This window comes from Plecotus auritus (assembly GCF_963455305.1).
Source record: "Plecotus auritus genome assembly, chromosome: 3".
NCBI classification, from domain to species: Eukaryota; Metazoa; Chordata; class Mammalia; order Chiroptera; family Vespertilionidae; genus Plecotus; species Plecotus auritus.
Window position 1 is genome coordinate 42,961,729 of NC_137772.1, and position 27,859 is coordinate 42,989,587.

Consider the following 27,859-nt stretch of genomic DNA (forward strand, 5'->3'; position numbering starts at 1 on the left):
ACTCTGTGAGTGACTTTTATTTTTGACAGAAGATGTGGAAAGTAGACAGATATATTGCATACGTATATGACAGGTCAGACAGATGTGAGCTTTTTACAGACAGCCTGTCAAAAAAAGATTTTTGTCATATTATAACTTATTACCCTGAAATTATTTTATAAGGAAATCATGTAATTGGAAAAACCACAGCTTTGGAAGCAGAAAGGAAGACTGGAGTTTGAATCCCAGCAATATATACAATTTTTCAGCTGTGAGAACTTGGGCAAGCTGCTTACATTTTCTGAGTGTGGGTTTACTCACCTGTGAAATGGGAATAAAAATGGAATTTGTTGGTTATTGGGAAGATTAAATAAGATAATGTATGTCTAGTACCTAGCATAGAGTCAGCACTTAAAATACTAGCTATAGTTGTTACCATTACCATTAATCATATCGTTTGGAACTTCCAAGACAAAGTTAGGGTGGGCAGAGAAGCCTTTGATTAAATTGATGGGGGAAATCTATTTTCTTGACAATTCATGCATTCAGTTTTTTTCTTGGTTCTTTAGACAGGTGATTCTCATCCTGTCTATGTCTTTAAAATGCCTGGGAACTCTTAAAATATATTCTTTCCTTTGTCCCACCAAAGATTCTGACTTAGCTGGCCTGGGGTGGTGCTGGGGAGGCCTGACTTTTAGCACGTCTGATGGGAGTGGTGTGTGGGCTGTTCGTGTCTAGTATCTGTTCTAATCAGACAGTGTTCATGCTGTACCAGCTGTCAAATGTTGAACTCTCACCACTGGGCCTGGGCAGTGGTTGGCAAACTGTGGCTCACAAGCCACATGCGGCTCGCGAGCCACAGTTTGCCAACCACTGGGCCTGGGCATCAGAGTTGTGTGTATTTTAAGCTCCAAGGTGTTTCTAAAGGGCATCCAGGGTTGAAATTCAGTGTGTTCCAGGGCATGTAACAGAAATGGCCTTCTTCCTCCTGTTTTAAAAAATATCTATGTTCAACTACAAGTGACTCAGATGATCTGTTTTGCCATTTTAGATGATGAACAAAGCAAATTGGAAGGTTCTGGTTCCGGTCTAGATAGCTACCTGCCTGAACTTGTCAAGGTAACGTCATCTTAAATCTTCTGCTCTTCATAGAATGATACTGGAATAATTCTCATTTCATCTGTTGAAATGATTAGCAGTTACATTGTAGTAAATCATTAAAATGACGTTGTAGTTACTGCTTGTTCTTTTCTAACTTGAATTTTTGCTGAGGTGAAAGACACTGCTCACCTGAGTTGATTTCAGTCTGTTTTCCAGAAAGTGCCTTACAAAGTATTCTTCTTTTATTACTCTTTGTCAGTGATTTTCAACCGATGTACCGCAAGAATTTTTAAAACATCCAATACCTGACTGTTTAGTCAGGGTCACTGACCTCCAACAGCTAACACAATAATAGCTCTCTGGTGTGACTGAATCAAATTACACCTTTTTTTTTTTTTTTTTGTCACATCGACAGAAAAATATAACATTTTTTGGTGTGCTATAGAATTTTAGTAATTCGTTTCCTTGTGCCATGCAATGAAAAAGGTTGAAAATCACTGCTTTAAGTCTTTTTCCCTCCATAATATTTAATATCGTATTACAAGCATTGAAGAAATAACCAAAATACACAGGTAAATGTTCCCAAGGGAACAAAGTACTTAAGCAGCCCTTATTCAAGTTAACAGACACAATTCCAAAAATGATGGTTCCATGTGAATCTTGCCACCAAACCAAAGAGGGGTTGCCTGTGTTCTATTAATTGTTCATGGGTCTTTCTGAAAGAAAAAAGTTATACCTGTTATTTTGAGAAACTTACAAGTTACTGAAAAGCACAAAGTACAAAACAACTATATTCCCACCTCTCAGATTCAACACCTGTGACTATAATTTTAGCTTCCATATTTTTAAAGAAAAAAATACATTATAAAGTTGTTTTTTAAACATTATCCTTATTCCAGTCCCTTCTTCTGCAACCTCAACCAGAAACAATCACTATTAAGAGTTTTCTGGGGTTACTTTCATATCTTTACCAATATATCTGTTATAATGATATATATATGGTTGTGTTTTATATGTTTAAAAATGTTATATAAATGATAATGTATTATTCTGCCCTTGCTTTTATTTTCAATTCAGCATTGTTTTGAGATCCATCCAAGTTGGTGTATAGATCTAGTTCATCTTTTTATTGTATTGCGTAAGCAGTTATCATAGCTGTTCTATTATTTCCAGTTTTTCTATTACAGTGTTACAGTGAGTATTCTTGTATTTGTCTCCTTGTGTGCATCTTTGAATGATTTTTTTTAAATGAGAGAAATATCTTTGTTTTCTCTGGTTCTTTATATTCTTACTTTGTTACTGCCTTTCTATTCTTTTTTTTTTTTTCAAATACAATGAAATAGAGACTGCACACACCCACATCTTAAATACTATAATAGAAAACATGGTTTATCTATATACAATTATAAATAGACAAGCATTCAGCACTGACCTTTACTTTGGACAACATGGTTCTTCTAAAATGTAAAACCTCCCTCCCTGGCTAGGACTTTAGAATATTGTTTTTCTTAGGACTTGACTGTTACCACAGTATCTTTTTAGCACCTGCCTATTAAAGCTAATTTTAGTGCCACCATTGTAACCACCTTTTAGGCTGGGAAGAGTTTGGTGTGTGTGTTTGCTTTTTTGAGTTATGAATTTCCATGTATCATATTTTTTACATTGAGATTAGCTTTTTTTATTTCTAGATGTTTGGGGGTTCATAACTTCTCAAAGCAAAACCTTTGTGGAAACAGATAATATATGCAATGCAATCTAGAATTCAAAACACAACTTTCTACACTTACTGGGTGAACACAATTGATACCTAGGAGCAGACTCATATTATTATTTTTTTAAGATATATTTTTAAAAATATATATTTCTTTATTGATTTCAGAAAGAAAGGGAGAAGGAGAGATAGAAACATCAATGATGAGAGAGAATCATTGATCGGCTGCCTCTTGCATGCCCCCTACTGGGGATCGAGCCCGCAACCCAGGCATGTGCCCTTGTCCGGAATCAAACCTAGGACCCTTCAGTCCGTAGGCTGACGCTCTATCCACTGAGCCAAGCCAGCTAGGGCCAGACTCATATTATTTGAGCCTAATGTTGATTAATTCGAAATCTATATCGTTTCCTGTGAAGACATACAGGAGTTGTGTTCTCCATTCTTCTCTCATTGCATACTACTACCTAGCCAGCATAATTTAGAATGCATTGGTCCTAAGACCTAGGGAGATTTTTTAAAAAAATAAGATACATATGTACATTTTTTTAAAATCTGGGTCACATAATGTTGAGCTAAAGAAGTCTGACATGGCCCAGCCAGCGTGGCTCAGTGGTTGAGCGTCAACCTATGAACCAGGAGGTCAGGGTTTGATTCCTGGTCAGACATATGCCCCAGTTGCAGGCTTGATCCCCAGTGTGGGGCATGCAGGAGGCAGCCGATCAATGACTCTCTCATCATTGATGTTTCTATCTCTTTCTCCCTCTCCATCCCTCTCTGAAATCAATAAAAATATATTTTAAAAAATAAAATAAAATAAAGAAATAAAAAAGAAGTCTGACATGAAAATAACTATATATTCTTTTAAAAATGTATCTATAACATATTTGGAGCTATTTTCAAACGGGATAAAAACCATGCTTGCTGAAGCTGTTTTAGTTGCTAAAATCAATTTAATTGGTTTCAACCCCCCATTTCTTATTTACAATTTGTTTTATTTGTATTTTTTATTCTTGTTTTTATTGAAGTAGAACTTACATACAGTAAAATTCTCAAGTACAGTTATACAGCTTGGTGAATTTCCCATTTGTGCACACACATAACCACCACCCAGATCTCAATGCATAGAACATTTCCACCACCCAGCAGGCTGTCTTGTAACCCCTCCCAGCTGGCATTCTCATTCTTTTGACCCCTGTCATCGTGGGCTGGTCTCAACTATTCTAGACCTTCCTACGAATGGGACCCTACAGTGCACTCTCTGTGTCAGTCTTCTTTAGCTCAGCATTGTGTGACCCAGATTTTCTTTTTCCTAAAGGGTAGAATTGAAAAGAGAACATGAAAGTACACTGCCCTTAATGATGATAGATATTACTTTACAGCTATAGGTATAGGTAGATACAGATGTTGTATGTGCATTGGGTTGTGATGCAAATGTACTTTTTACTGTGGGTCATGGTCAAAGCCTGAAAAATGCAGCAGCATAATGGGCTTAATTGCTCCCCCACGGCTCTCAAGCGTTTTAAAGCTATTTTGATTTAAGAAGGTAGAAAGAGGCAAATGGTAACTTTTCAGAGGGAAATGAAGATTGAGATGTATTATCATTCACTCATTGTTCTGCCATCACGCTCGCAGGCGCAGGGGTCCATGGTGGTGCGTCTGTGGTGCACAGTGCGAGGGGCCCAGGCACCCACTATGCCCGGCTCGCAGCTCCTGTACAGTCCAGGGCCCCAAGTATGAGTGGTTTTGGCTGTTTACAACCCCCTCCAGTGTGCGGGGGTGACATTTGTACCTGTTAAAAAGAGCAGGGAAGTTAGCCGATAACTAATTTTAGAAAGAATGGATTCCATAGTGGAGAATCTGAGATGAAAGTAAGGAGTGGGAAGGAGAGAGGAGAGGCTGGAAGCACAGCTGCGCAAGGAGGGGAGTTTAATCAGGAGCTGAAGACATAAAGAGGTCAGTACCAGGGAAGGAAGGTGCAAGAAAGGGCCCAGCAGGGGATCAGGACACAGGTAGGATTTCAGAGAAAGGACTAGAACAATGGGGCAGGCAGAAGGCCCTTAAAGGTGTAATTCAATGGCAGGTCCTCTCTGGTCAACTCCTCTTTCTGCTTCATTTATCCTGTTGCCCCGGCTTTTGTTTCCACTGGGACTGAGACGTGACCAAAGAGGATATGAGTGACAGGAAGTTGTTTTAGTACAAAAATAACTGAAGTCTCATTCTGGAATATAATGGAAGGGCCTTTTACATGTGGTAGGGATGATAGGAACTTAGGTTTTCAGAATATTTTGTGTATTCTTGGCCCTAACGTTGTTTATACAATTAGTACTGAACATTATTATTGTTTTACTAGGCAACATGCTACATGTACCCTAATACCTGTTCTTTTCTTCCTGTTGTCTAATATGGCACCAAACATGTTTGTTGTAAATATAACGGCATTTATAGTACTTACTCTTATAAAGATTTTTATTGATTATATAAACTATAAAGTTAGTTAATCCTTCAAAGTCTAGGGTTAATATGCTGAGATTAGTAAACCTGCTTACTATCCTATATAATAAAAGGGTAATATGCAAATTGACCCTAAAGGCGGAATGATCAGAACAACTGCGTGACCAGTCACTATGAGGCGCACTGACCACCTCTCGGTTCCTTTCCCTGGCTGGCAGGCTCTGATCTCCTGATGGCGAATGGGGAACCGGGGGTGGGTGGAGGGGGATGCGGGCAGTGCCAGGCCAAGGCCCCCACCCCGCTGGTTGCCCCACACACAGAAGGCAACCCATGGCGGGGGCGGGGCTGGCGAGCAAGGGGTAACAGCCGACCTCTCAGTCCCTTCCCCCTGCCATCAGGCACTGATCACCCTATGGCAAAAGGGGAACTGGGGGTGGGTGGTGGCGGAGGGCGGGGCTGGCAGTGTGCAGCCGGAAAAGATGGCCCTGATTGCAGGCCAGGCCTAGGGACCATACCCATGCACGAATTTTGTGCGCTGGGCCTTTAGTTTATTTAATCATTTCTTTGACTGGTTATATTTATCTTAGGTGACATAGGGACATATATCTCTCCTTGTGTAAAGATGGAATGAAGAAAATCCTCATGCTTCCACCTTATATTTTCCTCCTCCACAGCTTTTCTATTTTTGATCTTTTTTTTTTCCTCAGAGAACAGCAACTCACCTTAATTTGATCTCCCCATATGGTTCTGAAAGAGAAGTATTGTTTCATGTTAACCCAAAATTGTTCATATCCAAATACCATATAACTTCTTTTTAGCTAATGAACTTATCTTTCTCGATAAGTCTTCCACAGTTGAGCACAGAATAAAGTATGGTGTCTCAGACTCTGTAATATCATGGAGGTTTAGTAAGGGTCAGGTGGCCAAGCTCAGCAGTCCATGTCAGAATCCAACAGTTTCACAGACACCTTTGCTAAGGTCAGTGACAGATGCTGCCTTCTCTGCATCCTAATCCAGAAAACTGTGCAATTGTATTATGACACAAAGGCCTTGCGAGGCTTGTGTTTGTGAGGTCAGCTGGCGTTCGTTCCTTGGGCCTCCTTGTTCTAAAATGCTCCCCTATAGCTTTGTGACACAGGACGAGATGATGGTCCCAGGGAGTTGGCTATCTTGGAAGTAGTGGAAACAAATCATGGCAGCTCTTTAAATTAAAAGTATATATATTCTGGTCTCAAGGGATTTTGCTAAATTTTCCTATTCCAATCCATTTTGGTTAAATGAGCCAACAGTCAACACAGTATAATTCTAATAACTAATTCTCAAAATGAAACGCTGTTGGCCATGGTCTTTGACCTTCAATAGTTTTGTCTGCTCAGAGGTAAACTGAGGACATAAAGTAGGCCTACAGCAGTCCCTCTTGAAACTCGGAAATGTTTGGTCCATAATTATTCCTTAAGACAAAGGTGTGGGGGGGACATTGTCAGGGTGTCATTAGTGATTAAACTTAGGGTATACAGAAGTGGAAGGAATAGTCTTTGTTTTAGAGGAATCATTCTCTTCTTTGACTTCTGAGCAAGTGTCGGTTTTTACAGAGAACAGCTCTGTCATTGTCCATTTTCTTCATTTTCCTCTCCTTTTTCTCTAGACTGAACCCAGAATATTAGATGGGCTCTGGGTAGGAAGGCAGCAGCAGGGTTTGGGGAAGTGCCAGTCCAGTTCTTCCTACCTCCACAGTAGGAACTAACCACAGGTTATTTTAAGAGCGGAACTGGTTTCTGTCACTTTGAGAAGTGCTGGATGGCATAGTCTGTGGGATAAGTTGTTGTTGTTGTTTATAGCTATATTTTGTAGGCCTTTATACTATAAGAGTACATAACAGAAATTTATTTTGTCTTTACCAAAAATTTAAGTAAAAATAAATGTGCTTGCCATTATAAATAAAAATATCCTAAGTTATATAAAGAAAAGATAACTTTTTCCCTCACCGATATTGCCACATTCCTGAGAACACTGATGTTATTAACCTGTTGTAATTCCTCTTTCACCAAACCAATTGCTCATAGAAACATACACACATATGTAATGTTTTTAATTTTTTTATTGTTGACAGAATTACAGGTATCTCACATTTTTCTCCCTTCCCCCCTCCCCCGGGTAGTGTTTTTAATTATTTTTAAAAATATGCTCGTGATCTATATGTTACTCTGCAACTTGTTCTATCACTTAAGAAACATTTCATAGCTACCCCTGAATCTAGTTTACTTATTGTCATAGCTGATATTCCAGATATGGATATTGCTCACTTTATTTCACCATCTCCCTATTTACGAACATTTAGGTTATTTTCAGTTTTTAGCCTCTACAAATAGTACACAATAAACATTATAATATATTTATGAGCTTAAATACATGCACTCTTATTTTAGTAGGAGAAATTCCCCAAAGTGGGATTTCTGGGTCAGAGACTATTGTATCTTTAATACTTTAAATATTGACAGGTTACTTTCCCAGTAGGTTGAAATAAGTCACATTCTCATTCTTCTGCATCCTCACCAGAGAAAGTGAAAAATAATGTTTCACTGCTTTGATTTGTATTTCACTGCTTGGTAGTGATGTTATTCATATTTTCATATATTTTTTTTCTTTACATTATTTTCGGACGGGTCTGTTCATATTCTTTACCTATTTTTTTTTTCTTGTCTGTTAAGAGTCTGAGCTCTGAAGCCAGTCAGCCTCAGAAAACAGGCTTCCATTTGATGTTGTGAATTCTAAGGCAAGGTATTTACCACAGAAGCCTCAGTGTCTTCTCTTTTAAACAAGGACAGTAATAGTGCCTGCCTCCTAAGTTTGTACAAAATTTAAATGTGCACTTAGAATGATACCCAGTATAGAGATGTTAGCTATTATCAGTAAATATGCATTTTATCATTATGATGCTTCCAGATATTTATTATTCCCTGGCTCAGGGGCAAAGCCCTGCTGCTCCCAAGCCTCATTTTCTTACGGTCTAGGCTTTACTTGGTAATTTCTTCAAACACTATTTATCGGGCATCCCTTCTGTTTAATGCATCCTGGGCTTTGGTAGGGATGGGAGGTACTTTAAGAAGCTGAGTTTGCTTTCATCTGTCTCATAGCAGAGCTGTCAGTGTATGTAAGGTGGATTATAAACTCTTAGGTTATTTTTACATCTAAAGTGGTCCCTTCTTTCAGTGGTTTCTCCAGTGGAGACTATATCTCTTGGATATTAGTGGCAACATCAGGATGCTTCGAGTCTATTTTTGGCTAGTTGTTGATTTTCTTCTTTTATATGTCTGCATCCTGTTTGTCCTCTAACTGTATGGAGCTCATGGCAAGTCATTCTTGCTTTATTCATTTCTCATATCCTAGCACAGCCAGCTTGAGACAGCAAGCATCTATGAGAAAGGCACTGGGAATTGCATACACATTGAGAGCCCGTTGCTCTGCTCCAGTGTGTGAGATCACAGCATTCGCCTTTGTTGATGGACTCTAGCAGAAATTCAGGAGTGGGAGGCATCACTGTTGGTGGTGGCTTGCAGCACCTCATTCTGATGTTTTTGTTAGGAAACATCCTGGCTCTGTACCAAGTAAAGTAAATTCTTTGAGCTCAATTAAGTAGTTTTAGATATACATGTTCTTTTAATGTGGAAAATTAGGAAAGGTGATAGGAGCCTGCCTCAGCCACCGACACGTATTTTCCCGTGAAAGCATGAAGAGACAACCTGTAGGAAAGCCCCTCGACTTCCAGGAGCCTGAAACTCTCATAGATGGCATCCAGGTGAACTTTGTTGTGGCGGGAGACTTGAGCCATCATCTTGTTCAGTATTTTTGCTCAGAAATGAAAATGGAGTCCAGGAAGGCAAAGTGGCTTGCTCAAGTTCAGACCACCAGTTAACGACTGAATCACAGCTAGAATCCAGTTTCTTAGTTAGTATTCTGGTGGTCATTTCATTTTGCTAGACCTATAGATAGTTGGTTAAATACAGTGATAATAGAACTTGGGTCATTGCTAAGAACCTGTTATAACAGCTACACGCCTGAGAAAAGTAAGACAATGCTCAATTTCTCATTAGCTATGATTAGAAATGTATTAATAAACCTCGTTCAGCCACCAGCAGGGCGGATGAGATATCCTCTCCACTGTGGCTGTCACTGACCCCTCCCATCCTGAGGTGTGACGATGTGACTTGTGGTTTTTGCAGAAAGTAGCACATGAGAGAGGACATCCTATTCTGACTCTGTAGATTTGTAGACTTAACCACTGAGATTCAGAGTAAAAAGAAGAACAGGATATAGATTAGAGGCACCAGGTGTGAGAAATAATGTGGCTGGAGATGACATAGGTCTTGCGGATATGGGCTTCTTCTTTCTGTTCCCATTCCCACTTCTGCAGCCCCCATCTCTGCCACCGTATGTCTCAATGGCCTCTTCTCCAAGTCTGTGATTCTAGCCTTCATCCCTACCTTGTGCTGAAGTTTCATCTCTAGCTGTCTGCTGGGTGTTTTCAGTTGGAAATCCCAGATACATCTCCAAACTCTGAATTCATCACCTTCTCCACAGACTTGCTCTTCCTCTTGAATTATCTATCTTAGTTACTGGCTTCTCAAGCTAGGAACGTGGAGTTGGTTATGGGCCTTGCTATGCAACTGAGGGAATGGGTTGTGATAACCCAGGAAAGACCATGTGGGCTTCCTGGTCTTTTTCTTTTTAATCTATTTCCTCAGCCCTACCCGAGTGATGCTTCTGAAATGCAGAACTGGTTATTTTATTCCTTTGCTTAAAATATTGTGGGATTTATTTGGATTTTGAATGGAATCTCCAGTACTTAACATACAAATCCCCAACTCAGTTTTCTTTACTTTTTCCATTATGCCCAAGCATTCAGTCATAACGAATGGTTTGGTAACTGCTCAGGTATGACTTGCACCTTTGTACCTGCAGTATCTCCTCCTAGAATGCTCTTCTGTCTTTTCCTACCCAAATGTCCTGGTCCTTCAAGATGGTCTTCCTCGGGGAGCTTTTTCCTGACTGCCTCCTCCTGGTCCAGGTTAGCTTTCACTGTCCCTTATGCTCTTTTGCCATTTTTATTGCCCATTTATATCCTGTCTTTCCAGCTAGTGTTCGTTAGGGGCAGGGACTTTGTTTCATTCATATTTGTGTCCCTAGTACCTGAAAACATAATATGTGCTCAATAAATATTTATTTAATGAATCAACAATGCCCCCTCCCTGCCACAAACACCTGTGGCTGTCCTTCAGTTTGTGCCATAGTCTTCTCTACCCTGCCATTCAAAACACGTTCCTTTCTCTTCTGTTGCGTGTAACCTCGGTCTTAAGTGGGCCCTAAATTTTTCTGCCATCTGGGCTCATTTTCACAGACAGTATCCATCTATCCATGTTGTGCATCCTCTTCATTCAGCCTGAAATGTTGTTGTTCTCCTTTTTGCTATCTAAATTCCACCCCACATTCAAAGCCCGGCCCCTGTTCAATTACATTATGAAGGCTTTCTTGATAGGAATGCTTAATTATTCTCTTTTGCTTTCTTTGTATTGTTTTTGGCTCTCCATTTGATTGTCAGCTTCATAAGGTCAGGGATCAGGTATTGATCCCCCCACACTCCCCCCCCCCCCCGCCACCACCACACACACACTCACAGTGTGCTCTATCCTTGTTCCTTGACAGGCAGACTCTCCAAGCTGAGGGCAGAGTCGTCTGGCAGCCTGGCGTTTCAGGAGGGGGTGGCTTTCAAACATACTTGGACACCCTGTAAGAAAAGGGCTATTTTTAAGTGTAATTTATATTTTTTGTTTGTCTTGTTATCAGAGTACCCGAGAAGCAGAAATCAAACTGAAAAGTGAAAGCAGAGTTAAACTTTTTTACTTGGACCCGGATGCCCAGGTAGGAACTATTTTAATGTTTAAAATGTAAAACTAAGTTTGGGAAATAAAACCTTTGACAGGTTCTTCATTTATTTGTTTATTTTGGATTGACAAGCAATATAACAACAATATATAAAATTAAAGGGGAAAAGGAAAAATGAAAACAGGCTGTAATCTCATTGGGTAGCCCAATCATTGTGAATATTTGATATTCAATTAATTGTTGAAAATTGAGAGTTATCCAAAGACATTCTTAGGTCCACAAAGAACATATAATTTACCCCATAAAAATAATAGTCAGAAAAGAACAGGCATCACTGCAGATGCCCAGTAGACAGTGATATTTCCTGACTTGCTCAAGCTCAACCCCAAGTACAAGCCTTGTAGTGCATGTGGTCCACATCTGTGTCCCAGCAAAATCCAAGGCATAGAGTGGCGAGGACCGCAGAGCTGCCCACAATAGGGTGGACAATGGTTCTGCAGTATTTTCTTCTATATTTTCCCCCTCTTCATTGATAGTCTTTTTTTATAGAACTTCTTTTCCCCACTTACCTTTAATAATAAGTGTTTTTCTGTGTTTCTTCACAGGATTCATAACCATATATATTTTGACAATATTTTACTTGTTGTGATAAAGTATACATAACATGAAATTTACCATTTTAACCCTTTTTAAATGTGCAATTTAGGGTTAAGAACATTTACAATGCTGTGCAACTGTCACCACTATCCATTTCCAGAACTTTTTCATCATCTCAAACAGAAACTATTTATCAGTTAAACAATAACTTCCCCATGCCTCATTCCCCTCACCCCTAGTAACTTCTATTTTACCTTCTGTCTTTGTGAATTTGCCTATTTTAGGAACCTCATTTATGTGAAATCATACAATATTTATCCTCCTGTGTCTGGCTTATTCCACGTAGCTTAATGTTTTCATGATCCATCCATGTTGTAGATTGTGTCAGAATTTTATTTCTTTTTATGGCTGAATGCTATTCCATTGTATGTATATATGACATTTTGTTTATCCATTCATCTATTGATGGACACTGAGTTGCTCATAGCCATAATTTTTAAACTCTGCATGATAATCCATCAAGTAGATATACCATCATTTTTTACCATTTTTATAAACTGTATAAACTTATAAAATAGTAACACTCTTGTGTGTGATAGTGTATATGGCTTTTCCATATGGCAGTTTCTTTAGGGTACAATTATTATTGGATTTTTTTAATGCGAGTACAATGTATTTATATGTTTGCTTTTTTTTTTTTTTTTTTAAAGAAGCTTGATTTACCATCAGCTGAGCCAGAAGTGAAGCCATTTGAAGAGAAGTTTGGAAAAAGAATTCTTGTCAAGTGCAATGATCTATCTTTCAATTTGCAATGCTGTGTTGCTGAAAATGAAGAAGGACCCACTACAAATGTAATTTTTTAAAAATACTTCCTAAAGAAACAGAGGTTTCAGTTGTTCACATTGCAATGCAGACATGAAATTCTAGTTCTTAGTATCAAGGAGGTACAATGTTTAGGTCAGGATGTGGGGGCTTATTTAGCCTGTGGGGACAGGATGTTTGTCACAAAGGATGGGGATTGAGGCTGTTTCTCTTTAGCGGAAATTTATAGCCACAATCATAAATAAGTCCAGTAATTTCTTCTTTGAGCCTTAGTGATGGTCTGGATTGTTTTGTTTTGTTCAGGTAGAGCCTTTCTTTGTTACTCTATCCCTGTTTGACATAAAGTACAACCGGAAGATTTCTGCTGATTTCCACGTGGACCTGAACCATTTCTCAGTGAGGCAGATGCTGGCCACCCCATCCTCCGCTCTGATGAATGGCAGTGGGCAGAGCTCGCCCACCCTTCCAGACATCCTCCATGAAGCTGCCATGCAGTATCCGAAGCAGGTGGGGACCTGAGCCCAGCAGTCAGGATGCCATGACGTAGCTTGCACATGCTATGTAAACACATAGAGTCTTTGTAATGCTAATTGGGGAGAGGTTGTTGATTATATTAACAGCTTATCTGATTTGCAGTAAAAACAATCTGAGAGAAGGATTTCTCATTTCTTTTTTCTAAAGTTTCTGCTAATTGCCTCCCCCACCAAAAGCCTATTTGAACAGATGATGAACTGTTGATCAGTTAACCAGTTTGGCAGTGGGTGCTTCTTAATAGCTAAACGGTTTCACCCTTCTTTGCTGCTTTAGAACCTTGAATATTCAAGGGATTTGTTTAATGTGGCTGTGAATTCTACTTACTGAAGAAAATGTTTTGTCCCCTAGGGAATATTTTCAGTCACGTGTCCTCATCCAGATATATTTCTTGTGGCTAGAATCGAAAAGGTCCTCCAGGGGAGCATCACGCACGTCGCAGAGCCATACATGAAAAGTTCAGACTCTTCTAAGGTAGGGATGACTTGTATGCTTTGTGAAGTTAAATAGCAATGGGAAAAAAAGGCTTTCCATTGAAGGAGAGATGCTTAAAGAAGTCAAAGTTAAATCATGTTTATATTTCAAAAGATGTAGACTTCTGTACATAGATTGACTCTTATATTTAACTTTATGTATTCAATTATCAATGAAAAGTAGTCCTATGTGTAAATAAAATGCTTCATTTGGCTGGACTATCCTAACATCATCAAATAATTTGCAGAGGAATTATTAGTTTTGTAGTAAGTTTTCTGTCATTATAAAGTTCATATATTATATTCAAACTAGAGGCCTGGTGCATGAATTCGTGCATGGGTGGGGTCCCTCGGCCTGGCCCATGATCGAGACTGATGGGGGCGGGGCGGCCTGCCAGGGGAAGCTAACCAATAGCCAATTCTGCAAGGAATTGGGCTCCCTCCTCCCTCCTGCTGGGTCCGGGGTGTGGGTGGACCAGATTTGGGGCTGTCAGGGCCCCAGCAGCAAGCTAACCAATGGCCGATTCTGCGAGGAATCAGGCTCCCTCTTCCCTTCTGTCTGGGTCTGGAGTGTGGGTGAACCATATTTGGGGCTGTCAGGGCCCCAGCAGCAAGCTAACCAATGGCTGATTCCATAAGGAACTGGGCTCCCTCCTCCCTCCTGCTGGGTCCGGGGTGTGGGTGGACCAGATTTGGGGCTGTCAGGGCCCCAGCAGCTAGGTCTGGGTCAGTGCACATCATAGCTACCGGCCAGTCATTCCGGTCATTTGGTCTTAATGGTTGCTTAGGCTTTTATATATATAGATAGTTTATTTCACTTGTTGAACTCTCTCTCAGGTTCTGGAATTATATTTGGGTCCATTTATACTTAAAAATGAGATGAGACTGGAAGACAGTCTGGCTCAGCTGGTGTGGCCAGTAGGATTGGTGGTTCAGGTCTACTTGTGTTTTGTCAGGTGGGGCAGGGTTGTGGTGGCAGAGGTAGTGCAACCTTCGGTCAAAGAAGGAAGGGAAACAAGAAGATATATGTTTGGTATGTGTGCAAAGTACTGTTTATTACCTGGGGAATGTGTAGATGTGAACATACCATAGACTTATTGATTATTAGAAGTCATCTAGTCCAAGACCTCCTTTCATATTCAGAAAACTGAGGTTTTCAAAGGGTTAGTTACCTCCTTACTGTCACACAGCTAGAGTGGCCAAAGGACACTTGACTGTCACTTGCTTGCACTCGGAGCTACCTGGTTAGAGTAAGCTGTTAAGTGCTGTCCTGCCAGTTTTACAGTATTTTTATTTTTAAAATGTTTTATACATGGGCATTTGAAGATTGCCCTGATATACTGACCAAGGACTGGTCAGCAGGAGAAGGGGACACCCAGAGGCTCCAACAGGTTTGCTGAGCTGACTTAGTTTCCTCTCCCCCTCTCTGTGGCCACCCATACATTGCAAGGGTGTCCACCAGAATGCAGGATGGCCCTCAAAGAACAGGTTTTAGGAGCCAGACACGTAAGTGCTGAGCACCTAACGAGCCTGGACACTTTGGACAAATCATGTCACCTCTCTGAGCCCCAGATATTTAATCTGTAGTTGAAGGATAATGTTGCTCCCTGCCCATACCTTCCTCTCAGGGATCAAACAGATAATGTAAAAGACAGTGCTAATATAGATTCTATGAACCACTGGCCAATGTAGGACCTTGTTATCATTTATTACTGCCCCAGTCAAGTAAAAGCCCATTTTCCAGGTGCATTGCTTCAGACAGCATGTGTTTCTGGCTGATAAAAGCTGAGTAAAGTTTGGTCTCTAGAGAGAAGCTGTTTTATTTTTTAAACCAAATCTGTAAAAATGAGAGCTCTTTTAGCTCTTTGATGCTTTGATTAATAATCAGTGAAGGCCCAAGATAAGATCTACTCCCCTGACTGTGCATGCAACACATTTCCAAGCCCAAAATGCACCAACTTTGCTACTTCTATCTGCCACATGCACGTTTGAAATGTGGCTGCTCACATTGGTGCAAACATCACAGCATTGTGGGCTGGATGTTACACTCCACTCTCCCCAATGTCCATTGAGCATCTGCTGACGTCTGCTGTTTCTTCATCACTTACGATGTAAAGCTTCACCACGTGCACATTGTTCCATTTAGTCCCACCTCTGAAGTAGTAAATTAAAGCAGAGATTAACATTCAACCATCTTACATCCGAATAGAAGGTTTGGCAGAGAGATGACAGAGGGATGATTTTTTTCTGTATATAAAAATTGTCTCTTCATGTTTTCCAATATGGTGTAGAACATCTTTTGGAGTAAATTTTTGTTTTGGAGAAAATTTTTATGAGAAGTCTCTGTAGGCCCATCACAAACAGATTTTAAAGAAAGGAAGGAAGGAAGGGAGGAAGGGAGGGAGGGGGTGAGGGAGGATGGGAAAGAAAGAAAGAAAAGGAATAAACAAACAAACCCAAAGGGCAAATATGAATTTCTCACTCTGACTTTCACTACATTATGATCCATTTGCACCTTTGAGAAGTCTGAGCGCTCAGTCCTCATCACTGCAGGGAAGAGTGAAACTTACTTGAAGCCTTGTCTTTTAGCTTTAAGTTTTATGCAGATGTTGCATTTTACTCCACAATATAGTCATTATTGTTAAACCGAAAAATAATATTTTCTCCCCAAATTGCCACCCCAGGAAAGTAGGCCATTTTACCCTGTGACTGTGTCCCCGTGAGTCCCCACATGAATACACCACACTTGAAGAAGAAAGGGAGGGCCTAGTTGAGCTTCTGACATCTGTTTAAATCAGGATGTGTTTTCCAGTTCACTCATGAAGGCAGCAATTCCCACAGCATGATTATGATGGAATCATAATGTTTTGTAATGAAAAGTATAAACTAAGCTCTTCATTTTTAAGGTATGGAAAGTGGAACCTAGAGAGGTGTAATGGCCTGTAGATTCAAACAGCTGGTTTCAATTTGACTTAGAGACAGACAGCTCTATTATTCTACTTCTGAGCCTTCTAGATGAGCGCTTCTCAAACCCAGTCCCAGTGCACACAGGTCACCAGAGATCTGGTCAGAGGTAAGTTCTGACCCAGGAGGCCTGGGGCAGGGCCTGGGGCTCTTCATTCCTCACAGCTTCCCCCTGATGCTGCAGTCTGCAGAGCACACGCTTGTTCACAGGAACTAGATTATTTTTCCTAAACTTGGCTTGTCTTGGATGTACTTAACTAATGTAAAAAGCTCTTCAACACATCACTCTGAATGAATTAGACTTTGCATTGGTAACAATGCAATATCCTAGTACAAGCAAATTTGGGAAAATAAAGTGTCATCTGCTTTAGCGATGGGGTATAGTTGATTAATAGACCTGCCATGTATACATCATAAGCTAAAAGCAAATCTGCTTCACTGTGTACTATAGGGTTAATCAGTTAACCCACAAAAAGCCAAAATTAGTTATTAGGAAGTGAAAATAGCAGAATTTATACTCAGAAAGCAAAAATATAAAAATAAAAACCTTGCCCTAACAAGTCAACACCTATAATGTTTTAATAATGAATATTTATCCCCAAATTATGGGCTTCTGCACAAGCTCTTTAGATGATAATTCTTCTGTCAGTGGGATTCGGCATCTCATGGCTTTATTCTGATGTCTTCAAGGTTGCTCAGAAGGTGCTGAAGAATGCCAAGCAGGCATGCCAAAGACTCGGACAGTACAGGATGCCATTTGCTTGGGCAGCAAGGTAAGGGGAACATCTTTTATACCTTTCATATAGGTGTAGATATATGGAAATAGATAGACAGATAGATAGATAGATAGATAGACAGATAGACAGAGTTATAGATCGACCAACCTATTCTCTTTATTGCCCAGAGACGAATAGGATTTAAATGTGTAAAGTTGAAAAGTAAGTAAGCCCTGTATCTGAATAATCATTTATTAGAGTCACAGAAAGGAAAGACGCTGGTTGGAGGGAATTGGCAGGATGAGCAGGAATGTGTGTTGCAGAGATGGTATTCCAGGTTCCAGCCACGTGTCTCCAGCTGGGCATGGGTGACTGCCCGCGTGGTCTGCCGGTCCTCTTTATTTTTTGATCTCTGCTTCTTAGGAACTCGACTGTGTATGTTGTTTCTGAAGCATAGGCCATTTGCTGGAAATGTTTTCTATGTAAATTGAGTTAGTTTTGTTCATCCTCATAAATATCTTCCATGTTTTTAGGTAATGAGATTTCTGTTGGCTACAGCCAATGGAATAATAATTAGTCTTCACATAGAAACCAGAGTTAAGTCGTGGATTTATTTTGGTCTTTTGGAAATTCAGTTTGGAAGTGTTGTTTTGCTATTTCAGGACGTTGTTTAGAGATACATCTGGAAACCTTGACAAGAATGCCAGATTCTCTGCCCTCTACAAGCAAGACAGCAATAAGCTCTCCAATGACGACATGCTCAAGTTACTGGCGGACTTTCGGAAGTGAGTCTCCAGGCCTTGCTTATTTCCACTTCTAAGAACTAGAAGTTGTTTGGTGGGGAGGGAGGAAGCAGGAGCAGTCTTTTAAATTGCTCCACTCAGACATCCCAGGGCATGTTGGGTGAGCATGGAACTTTACCTCAAGTCCTTGGGAAGGAAAAGAGGATTTAAAATTGGAAGAGTAACCTAGTTGACTTGAATTCTGTAAAGGATGTTATTGGTGGTTCTGTTACGGGTGGGTTGAGGGTAGAGATGAACCTGGGGAAGAAGGAGGCAGTTGAGACACCTTTGCAAGAAGTGGGAGGGGTTGCAGCAAAGCCACTACAAGTGGAAACAGGAAAAATGAAACTAATTCAAGTTATGTCAGAGAGGCCCAATTACTGGGTCTTGGTTTCCTGATTGGGCAGTAGGGTGGAAGGAGAAAAAAATGGTTGGTAGTCTCAGATAAATAAATCCAGGTTTCTGACTTACACAGTGGAGTGCTCCTGGTACTATTAACTGAATGGGTGATTTGGGTGGTGGTGTTGGGGGGGGGGATAACTTATATAGTACTTACTGTTTATAGTTCTAAATGCTTTATATCTATTAATGAGTGTATTAGTTTCCTATGGCTGCCCTAACAAAGTACCACAAACTGGGTGACTTAAAACAGTGGAAGTTTGTTCTCATAAGTCTGCATGCTGGAGTCCAAAATCAAGGTGTTGGCAGGGCCCACTCCCTCTGAGTTCTCCAGGGGAGGATCCTTCCTCACTTCTTCCAGCCTCTTGTAACCCCAGGCATTCCTTGGCTTGTGGCAGCATAACCCCAAACTCTGCCTCTGTCTTCACATGGCTGTCTTCCTGTGTTTCTTATTAATGTCCTTCCTCTTACAAGAATACGTCATATTGGCCCACCCTAGTGACCTCATCTTCACTTAATTACATCTGCAAATACCCATTTCCAAATAAGGTCACATTCACAGATACTAGGGTTAAGATTTAAACATATCGTTTTGGAAATACAACTCAGCCCATAATAATATGATAAAGAGAAGTTGGGCAATGGTGGAAATCAGTCTGGCTGAGAATCTGAGGAGTCCATTTCTGAACTCATAAAAACTGATTTCCTTTGCTGGGCATAAATTTTTTTGACGGAAGGCAGGATGTGTGAAAAATTATTGATTTGCCTTCCTGACAGTTATATCTGAGGATTTCAAGGAGTTGCTCATTTAAACTCAGATGAATACAAAAGACAAGTGGAAATGAGGAGGAACCCTGAGAGAATGTGATTCTGCATGTTGGAGCTGCTGATGGGCACAGATGAATATGCTCAACATAGTCTGTAATCAAAGGAAGCAAGAAAGTAGAACTATTTGGGGAATCGGGTTCGGATGAACAATAACACGACAAGTTACATGTGAGACTCTTAACAGATTACAGTTATGTCTGAGGAATCTTAAAAGTAGGAGTTAGGAACTTTAAAAAAAAATGGGGATAAAACTGAATGCTGCATCTGTCGACCAGTGAGCTTTGATGTTTCTTGGCAGTATCTAAAAGACATTATTAAACAGGTGGCTTATGAAGAACCATGAAACTGTTCTGTTTTCTAGGAATAAGTCAGGTTATGTCAAACTAGTCATTCTAATCACATTTCTGCTTCTCTCTTTAATTGGGCTGCTAAGCTGGTGCAACAGGGATGCAAAGCCTTTGACAAGTGTATATTCCAAGATGTCCTATGAACAAGTCAGAGAAGTGTAGTACACTTGAGTGGACAGATGTTCAACTGCTGGAGTAACCAGATGCCAGGAATAGGCTAGTGTCAGTCTGGCGATGAGCATCGAGAGGGTTGAGAGGAACCTGTTCATGGCAATATTCTGTGCAATATCTTCATCAATGACTTTTATAAGAGACCATAACATGCTGGTGAAATGTCTTCGCAACATGAAGCCGTTAGGAATATCTAATACATTAGATGTTAATACCTGGATTAAGGAGGGTTTTGATAAACTAGAAATGCCTCCAATATATAAAGAAATGAAATTTCATCAAGATAAAAATCAAATCCTTTTCTGAGTTCCAAACACATAATTGTATAAATCCAGAATGGAGAGATGTGGCATGGTAGTAAAGCATGTGAACAAAGATTTAGGGATTTTAGGTGGTTGTAAATTTTATTTGAATCACTAGGTGTGGGTACCTAAAAGTAATCAATAGATGGGTGTATTGTTCAAAACCAGACAGCTATGGCCCTCGCTGGGTTGTTCAGTTGGTTAGAGCATCATCCCGATATGCCAAGTTTGCAGGTTCAATTCCCTCTTAGGGAACATACAAGAATAAACCAATGAGTGCATGGATGGGTGGAACAATGACTCAGTGTTTCTCTCCTTCTCTTTCTCTGCTCCCCCCCGCCTCAATCTCTCTCAATCAATCAATAAAAAATAAGTAAACACAGATAGCTACCCTCACTGCTCAGGCCATTGGGCCTGATCTATGCAATTCTGGGTGCAACAATACAAATGGGACCTTCTTCTAGGAGAGAATGGCATTGGAGGAAGGTGCAGAAGGGCCGAGAATGGAAGACTTCCGAAAGCTGTTTCTAGATGGTTGAAAGGTGTTCCATGGGGAAGCATAACTAAGCCTCTTGAGGCATGGAGCTTCGAAGGTGGCTTTCCCATGCGGAGGGGCGGTCTGAGCGCTAAAAGTCCCCTGTCACTGGGAAGGGGGAAGCAGTGGCAGTGCTTGTCAGGCACGTTGTGGAGGAGATTCCTGTAATGGATCGAGTCAAACCAAGGACAGACACCATGTATCTCATTGAGTGCCTGCTTGGTACCCAGCGTTTTGCTAGACACTAGAGCCTGAGATGACTTCTGGTTCTGAATTTTCATGATTCTAAATGAGTGAAGAATGTGTGGTAAGGTTGGAATGGTTCAGGAAAACTTTAACATTTTGCTCATGTTCTTAACTAGACTTTTGCTGTCCAACTCAGTAGCCACTACCATATGTGGCTGTTTAGCACTTGAAATATAACAAGTCCAAACTGAAATGAGCTGTAATGGAAATACACATCTGATTTTGAATAATTTGAATGTACTTTTTATAGTGATTATATATTTAAATATAATAATTTGGACATAATGGGTTAAATAAATATATTCTTAAAACTAATTTTACCTGTTACTTTTTTAAATGTGCCTACTAGAAAGTTTAAAACTATGTTTGTGGCTTGCATTATATTTCTCTAGGAAGTACTCTCTATAATTTAGGTTTTAGAGCTCATCTAACTTATAAATGTTTGATTTTTCTCTTGTTTGTAGACCCGAGAAGATGGCTAAGCTCCCAGTGATATTGGGCAATCTAGACATTACAATCGATAATGTTTCCTCAGACTTTCCCAGTAAGTGTAAGTTCTGTGTAATAAACAGACAAAATTTTGTTTGTTTTTTTACTTCAATTTGTTTGTTTTTAATTTTTCAGATTATGTCAATTCATCATACATTCCCACAAAACAATTTGAAACCTGTACTAAAACTCCAATCATGTTTGAAGTAGAGGAATTTGTGCCCTGCCTACCAAAATACACTCAGCCGTACACCACCTATAATAACCACCTTTATGTTTATCCCAAGTACTTGAAATATGACAGTCAGAAGTCTTTTGCCAAGGTGAGTGTAAAGAATGAGGTTTCATTTTTGGTATCAAATTCTCTTGGGTTTTGGCTTCTCATGTTCTTTTATAAATATTTATATATCCTGGCTTTTTGTCCCCTCCTCCCCTTTTTCCTTTAAATATGCTGCAGGCCAGAAATATTGCTATTTGCATTGAATTCAAAGATTCAGATGAGGAAGACTCTCAGCCTTTGAAGGTTTGTTTTTTATATATGTTCCCATTTTCCCATTTTAATAATGCAGTTGCATGATATAGCACAACTAAAGGAATCTGGCACATTTTAATTGACACAAACACAAAAATACATGACATCACATCATATAACCACACGTGCTGAACCTTACAGAATATGGAATAATTGAGTTATTATTCCTAATTCATTATTTCTGTTTTGTTATACATTTTAGGGATGAAGGGTTCTGATGCATGTTCAATTCAGTAAACACATTGTGCACTTGCTATGAGCCAGGAATTGTATGGATGCTAAGAATTATATTAGTAACATTGATAATATAAATAGTAATAATAATAGATTGGCATTTATTAAGTGTTTATTATAGTAATAATAATAGTAGTGTATTATTGATGCTTATTGAGTACTCATTATATTCCAGGCTCTGCTCTAAAGCCTTAGAGGTGCTAAACTCCTTTAATTCTCATAACAGTCTTTTGAGTTAGGTACTATGAATATCTGCATTTTTAAGATGAGGATATTAATGCACATACTTTAAATAAATTGCTTAGGGTCATACATTAGGGGAACTGATGTTCAAACCCAGGCAGTCTGACTCCAGAGCCCAAATTCTTTACTGAAACTGTATGAAAATGACTTTGCAAGAAGGGAAGGATTCAGAGTTGCAGAGAACAATGTAGTATAGTTTTTGCCCTCAAGAAATTTCGTAGTTTGGTGGGGAAAGACAGTTATGAAAAAAAGCTCCTGGCATACAGAAGGTACTGAAAGGGTTTATTTTACAAAACTGAATAATTAGAACGGAAAAATGCTGAAGGGACACAGAGGAAGGAGTTCATCATTTTTGGAAGGATGCATGAGAGTTTGCTTGGAGCACATAGAAGGGAAGATCCCTGGGACAGAGGATTGCATAAGCAGAGGCATGGCAGTGGGAAAGGGAGCAGTGAGCAAGGTCTGATTCAGAGCTACAGCTCAGAGGGTGGGAGGCTCAGGGGAGGGTTGGGAAGGGAGCTGGAGGGTGAGTGGGGCCCAAGACTAAGGGGGCTTGTTGGTCTGGAGTCTCACAGGCAGAAGAAATAAATCCATCAGAGATGGTTAAGCTTATGCTGTGGGAGTGCTCTTTACAACACATCTGAGTTTGATTTCTTACTCTATTAATTGAATGCTGGTGTTTCCCTTGCTAACTCTTATTTCAGTGCATTTACGGCAGACCTGGTGGGCCGGTGTTCACAAGAAGCGCCTTTGCTGCAGTTTTACACCATCATCAAAACCCAGAATTTTATGATGAGGTAAGATTTTCAAGGGAAAACCCAGTTTAACCCATTTTAAGGAAAACTCCAAGTTCTTTGCTTAGTAAAGCAAAATTCAAGGGAAGCTGCATACTATACTGAAAGGACAGTGATAGAACTAAATGTTGAATTATTTATTTTACATAAATTTTTCTAATTATTAAAGTAATGTATTTATTGTAAAAAATTAAAACTTGGAAAATGCAGATAATGTAGAGAAGAAAAAGTTAAAATCCCTCCTCTATCACTACCACAATTAATAATTCTGACATAGTTTCTTTCAAATTCATACTTAAGTATAGTTACATCTGTTGGACCTTTCTTATTGTTGGGTGTCCTTATGTAAAATTGTATGTAGGTCATTAAAACTACTACATGAATTCTACTGGTAAATGTTCTACCCTGGTTTTTCACCAGGCCTGGCTATGTTAAGTTAATGTCGTGGTTTCTCTCATGTGTTTTCCACTTCCTTCTGGAATTTAAACATCAACTCTTCTAGTTTTGGTCAGTCATGTCTTTGTTTGTGCTGTTATAACGAAATACCACAGACTAAATGGCTTATAAACAGCAAATATTTATAGCTTACAGTTCTGGAGGCTGGAAGTCCGAGGTCAGTGCCAGCATGGTCAGTGTCGCAGATTCTCAGGTGTATTGTCGCATGGTGGAAAGGGCTCAGGAGCTCTGTGGGAATCTCTTTTATATGAGAGCATTCATCCCATTTATGAGGGCTCCACACTCATGACCTAGTCACCTCCAAAGGCCCCTGTTAATACCATCACCTTTGGGGTTAGAATTTCAACATGTGAATTTGGGAAGGACTTGGGGGGTAGAGGAGGACACACAAACGTTCAGCCCATAACAGTATAACATTGTATCAAGGACCCATATCTTCCTTAGCACAATTTACAGTCTCAGATTTCTTTGACTACAAACGTTACTATTAGTTTGGAGACCAAATGGACCCTTAGGCATTGGGTGGCTGCTGTCACCAAGAAATTGTGTTGTTCTGGAATATTAGAAAAGTTGTTGCTTTGTTTTCCTTGCAGATTAAAATAGAATTGCCCACCCAGCTACATGAAAAGCACCACTTGTTGTTCACATTTTTCCATGTCAGCTGTGATAATTCAAGCAAAGGAAGCACAAAGAAGAAGGATGTTGTTGAAACACAAGGTTTGAAATTTCATTATCCCTTTGAGTTTTTTATAACTTACACATTAGTTTCTTAGATTTTATTTTTCTATGAATTTGCATTCTTTTGCAAAGGAGTTTTTAGATGATGTTTGTGAAGGTAGCATACCTGATTTGTATATGTAAGTTTCTATAAAAGGTAATTTTAGAATTCTAATCCCAAAGCAGTCAATGGTCTACAGAGATTGTATTCAGGGTCTCTTCAGTTTCTTAACCCTGATTGGTATTAACAGTTCTTGCTTTCTTTCATCAGTTTTCATACACTTACAGTGAATCTGTTTTGTTCTTTGTTTCAACAGTTGGATATTCCTGGCTTCCTCTTCTGAAAGATGGAAGGGTGGTGACCAATGAGCAGCATGTTCCTGTCTCAGCCAATCTCCCATCTGGCTACCTTGGCTACCAGGAGCTTGGGATGGGCAGGGTATCGGAATTTAAGATTGATTTATCCCATTCCTTCAGAAAACATTAAAGATGAGCTACAGCAACAATGACACACAAAAAAGCACATAGTATTTTTCCCAGTCTCGGAATTTTGGTTTTCGTTATTTGTTTTCAAGTAAACTTAGGCCATTGGGAGTCAGTGATATTAACAGTGTCACAATGTAGAATTATAGTTTGGGCATTTTAGTATAAGCCCAGAAGTAGCAATGCCTCAGTAAGAACCGGAAGACTTGGAGATACTGGATAAGGGAGAAAATTTCTGCGAACTAGCCATGCTCAAATAAAGATGCATTCTTAGGGGCATGCAAATGATTAGGAAGTATCTTCCAACATAATGTAATAAGTCCAGTAAGCAAATATCTCATCCGCGTGGTAGCTCGTTCTGATTCATTAGTGCCTGAATTGTCTCAGATTCCTCCTGTTGGTTTGTTGGTTTTGCATTTTTTAAGCCATTTTAGATCATACAGACTTCAGTTGTATAAGATGCTCAGAAAAGGTTTTTGTTTCCTTTCATTCTGAATGGCTTTTAATGTTTCTCTACATTTTATTTTATTTATTTATTTTTAATTTTCTTTATTGATTAAGGTATTACATATGTGTTCTTATTCCCCCATTACCCCCCACCTCCCATTCATGCCCCCACCCCCCTGTTGTCTGTGTCCATTGATTAGGCTTACATGCATGCATATAAGTCCTTTGGTTGATCTCTCCTCCTTACCCCCACCCTCTCCTACCTTCCCGGAGGTTTGACGTTCTGATTGATGTTTCTCTGTCTCTGGATCTATTTTTGTTCATCAGTTTATGTTGTTCATTATATTCCACAAATGAGTGAGATCATGTGATATTTATCTTTCTCTGCCTGGCTTATTTCACTTAGCATAATGCTCTCCATCTCCATCCATGTTGTTGCAAATGGTAAGAACTCCTTCTTTTTTGCTGCAGCGTAGTATTCCATTGTTTAGATGTACCACAGTTTTTTAATCCACTCAACTGCTGATGGGCACTTAGGCTGTTTCCAAACCTTAGGTATGGTGAATTGTGCTGCTATGAACATAGGGGTGCATATATCCTTTCTGATTCGTGTTTCTAGTTTCTTGGGATATATTCCTAGAAGTGGGGTCACTGGGTCAAATGGGAGTTCCATTTTCAGTTTTTTGAGGAAACTCCATACCGTTCTCCACAGTGGCTGCACCAGTCTGCATTCCCACCAGCAGTGCACGAGGGTTCCTTTTTCTCCGCATCCTCGCCAGCACTTGTCATTTGTTAATTTGTTGATAATAGCCATTCTGACAGGTGTGAGATGGTACCGCATTATTGTTTTGATTTGCATCTCTCTGATGATTAGTGACTTTGAGCAGGTTTTCATATGTCTCTTGGCCTGCCTTCTGTCTTCTTTTGAAAAGTGTCTATTTAGATCAGTTGCCCATTTTTTGATTGGGTTGTTTATCTTCTTTTTGTTAAGCTGCATGAGTTCCCTGTAAATGTTGGAGATTAAACTATCATTGATATCATTGGCAAATATGTTCTCCCATGCAGTGGGCTTTCTTGTTGTTTTATTGATGGTCTCTTTTGTGTCTATTTTGATGTAGTCCCATTTGTTTATTTTCTCTTTAGTTTCCATTGCCCTAGGAGCAGTATCAGTGAAGAAATTGCTTCGGCACATGTCAGAGATTTTTCTGCCTGTGGATTCCTCTAGTATTTTTATGGTTTCTCATCGTATGTTTAAGTCCTTGATTCATTTTGAGTTTATTTTTGTGTATGGTGTAAGTTGGTGGTCTAGTTTCATTTTTTTGCATGTACCTGTCCAGTTTTCCCAACACCATTTATTGAAGACTGTCTTGACTCCATTGTATGTTCATGCCTCCTTTGTCAAATATTAATTGAGCGTAGTGATTTGGGTCAATTCTACATTTTAAATAGAGCCAAATGTGGGCTCATATTATGAACAGATAGTTAAAATATTCCAAAATAAGGTTAAATCATATAACATTCAGTTATAATTCCTAATCTGAACATGAGAAAAATGAAGGTTTCTGAAATTAAAAATAGGCACAAAGAGATATTGACCCTTTGACTGTGCCAGGAGTACTTACTGTCCTATTCACTTTATCTGGTACCTTGTGCCATCATTTTCAGAGTCCTGAGCTCAAGTTTGGTTAAGTCATTGGTGAAATAGGATTCTTTCCCTCTCAAATGGGCAGTAATCCTTACAGCTGCAACTCAACAGGAGAGAAAGAGCATTGTCCTCGGGGGAAAGAAAGTGGGTGGGAATTAGTGTTGGTTTCATCCTGCTGTGAGCCAGGCATAGGCATGACTATCAAGTCACCAGAGCTGTTGGGGCTTCCAAACTTCATCAGGGCCCTCATTCAGGATGGTGATTGAAGCCAAGATCACTCATCTGTTGGGATGTTTTCCCCCCGTATTTTTCAGCATTGTGGTCCAGAAATTAAATGGGTGGATGGAAGCAAGCCACTGCTGAAAGTTTCAACTCATCTGGTTTCTACAGTTTATACTCAGGTACGCGCTAGTCCGTTAAAATTAGCAGTGATTGCTCTGTGAATGAGTTGGTATTATTTTTTTGGCAAAACAAAGTCTAATTGACATGTCCTATGGATATATTTTCACTCTATAAGTCCTCTTTTGAAGAAAGGAAGTACAGATAAGGTGCTCATGTGTACTGAAATAAATAAAAAGTACAAGAGACATTTTTTAACAGTTTTCCTCTTTTGTTGGAGGATCTTTGGAAACGTTTTTTAAAATTTGTTTTCATTTTTATCTCTTTGATATTTGCATTTTTATATGATCAGTTTTCATAGTCTAAATGAAACATGCATGCTGTAAGAAGCAAATACTTCTATTTCTACAGCAGATACGCTATTAAACTTTCTTTTTTTTCCCCTTCCCAGGATCAGCATTTGCATAATTTTTTCCAGTACTGTCAGAAAACTGAATCTGGAGCCCAAGCTCTAGGGAATGAACTTGTGAAGTACCTTAAGGTATCAGATGGCTTTCTTAGTGATCCTTTTTTAATGAGTTTGGTGTTGATTGGGTTTTCTCTTTGGTGGCGCTCTTAGCTAGATACTCTCGCACCAACAGCCTT

The 27,859-nt window shown here is 39.6% G+C and overlaps 1 protein-coding gene across 30 annotated transcripts in view; it reads left to right on the forward strand.

Annotated features, from left to right (window-relative positions):
• DOCK9 (dedicator of cytokinesis 9) overlaps nt 1-27,859 on the forward strand; it is a 281,552-nt gene that overhangs the window by 166,128 nt on the left and 87,565 nt on the right. For all 30 annotated transcript variants that reach the window (XM_080662392.1, XM_080662395.1, XM_080662401.1 and 27 more), the window contains exons 9-23: nt 1,031-1,098; nt 11,084-11,158; nt 12,430-12,570; nt 12,845-13,048; nt 13,424-13,546; nt 17,200-17,282; nt 17,888-18,010; nt 21,300-21,379; nt 21,460-21,647; nt 21,782-21,847; nt 23,038-23,130; nt 24,177-24,300; nt 24,618-24,739; nt 27,190-27,276; nt 27,666-27,755. In XM_080662392.1, coding sequence (XP_080518518.1) covers nt 1,031-1,098; nt 11,084-11,158; nt 12,430-12,570; nt 12,845-13,048; nt 13,424-13,546; nt 17,200-17,282; nt 17,888-18,010; nt 21,300-21,379; nt 21,460-21,647; nt 21,782-21,847; nt 23,038-23,130; nt 24,177-24,300; nt 24,618-24,739; nt 27,190-27,276; nt 27,666-27,755 — 1,667 coding nt within the window. The remainder of the gene's footprint in view (nt 1-1,030; nt 1,099-11,083; nt 11,159-12,429; nt 12,571-12,844; nt 13,049-13,423; nt 13,547-17,199; nt 17,283-17,887; nt 18,011-21,299; nt 21,380-21,459; nt 21,648-21,781; nt 21,848-23,037; nt 23,131-24,176; nt 24,301-24,617; nt 24,740-27,189; nt 27,277-27,665; nt 27,756-27,859) is intronic.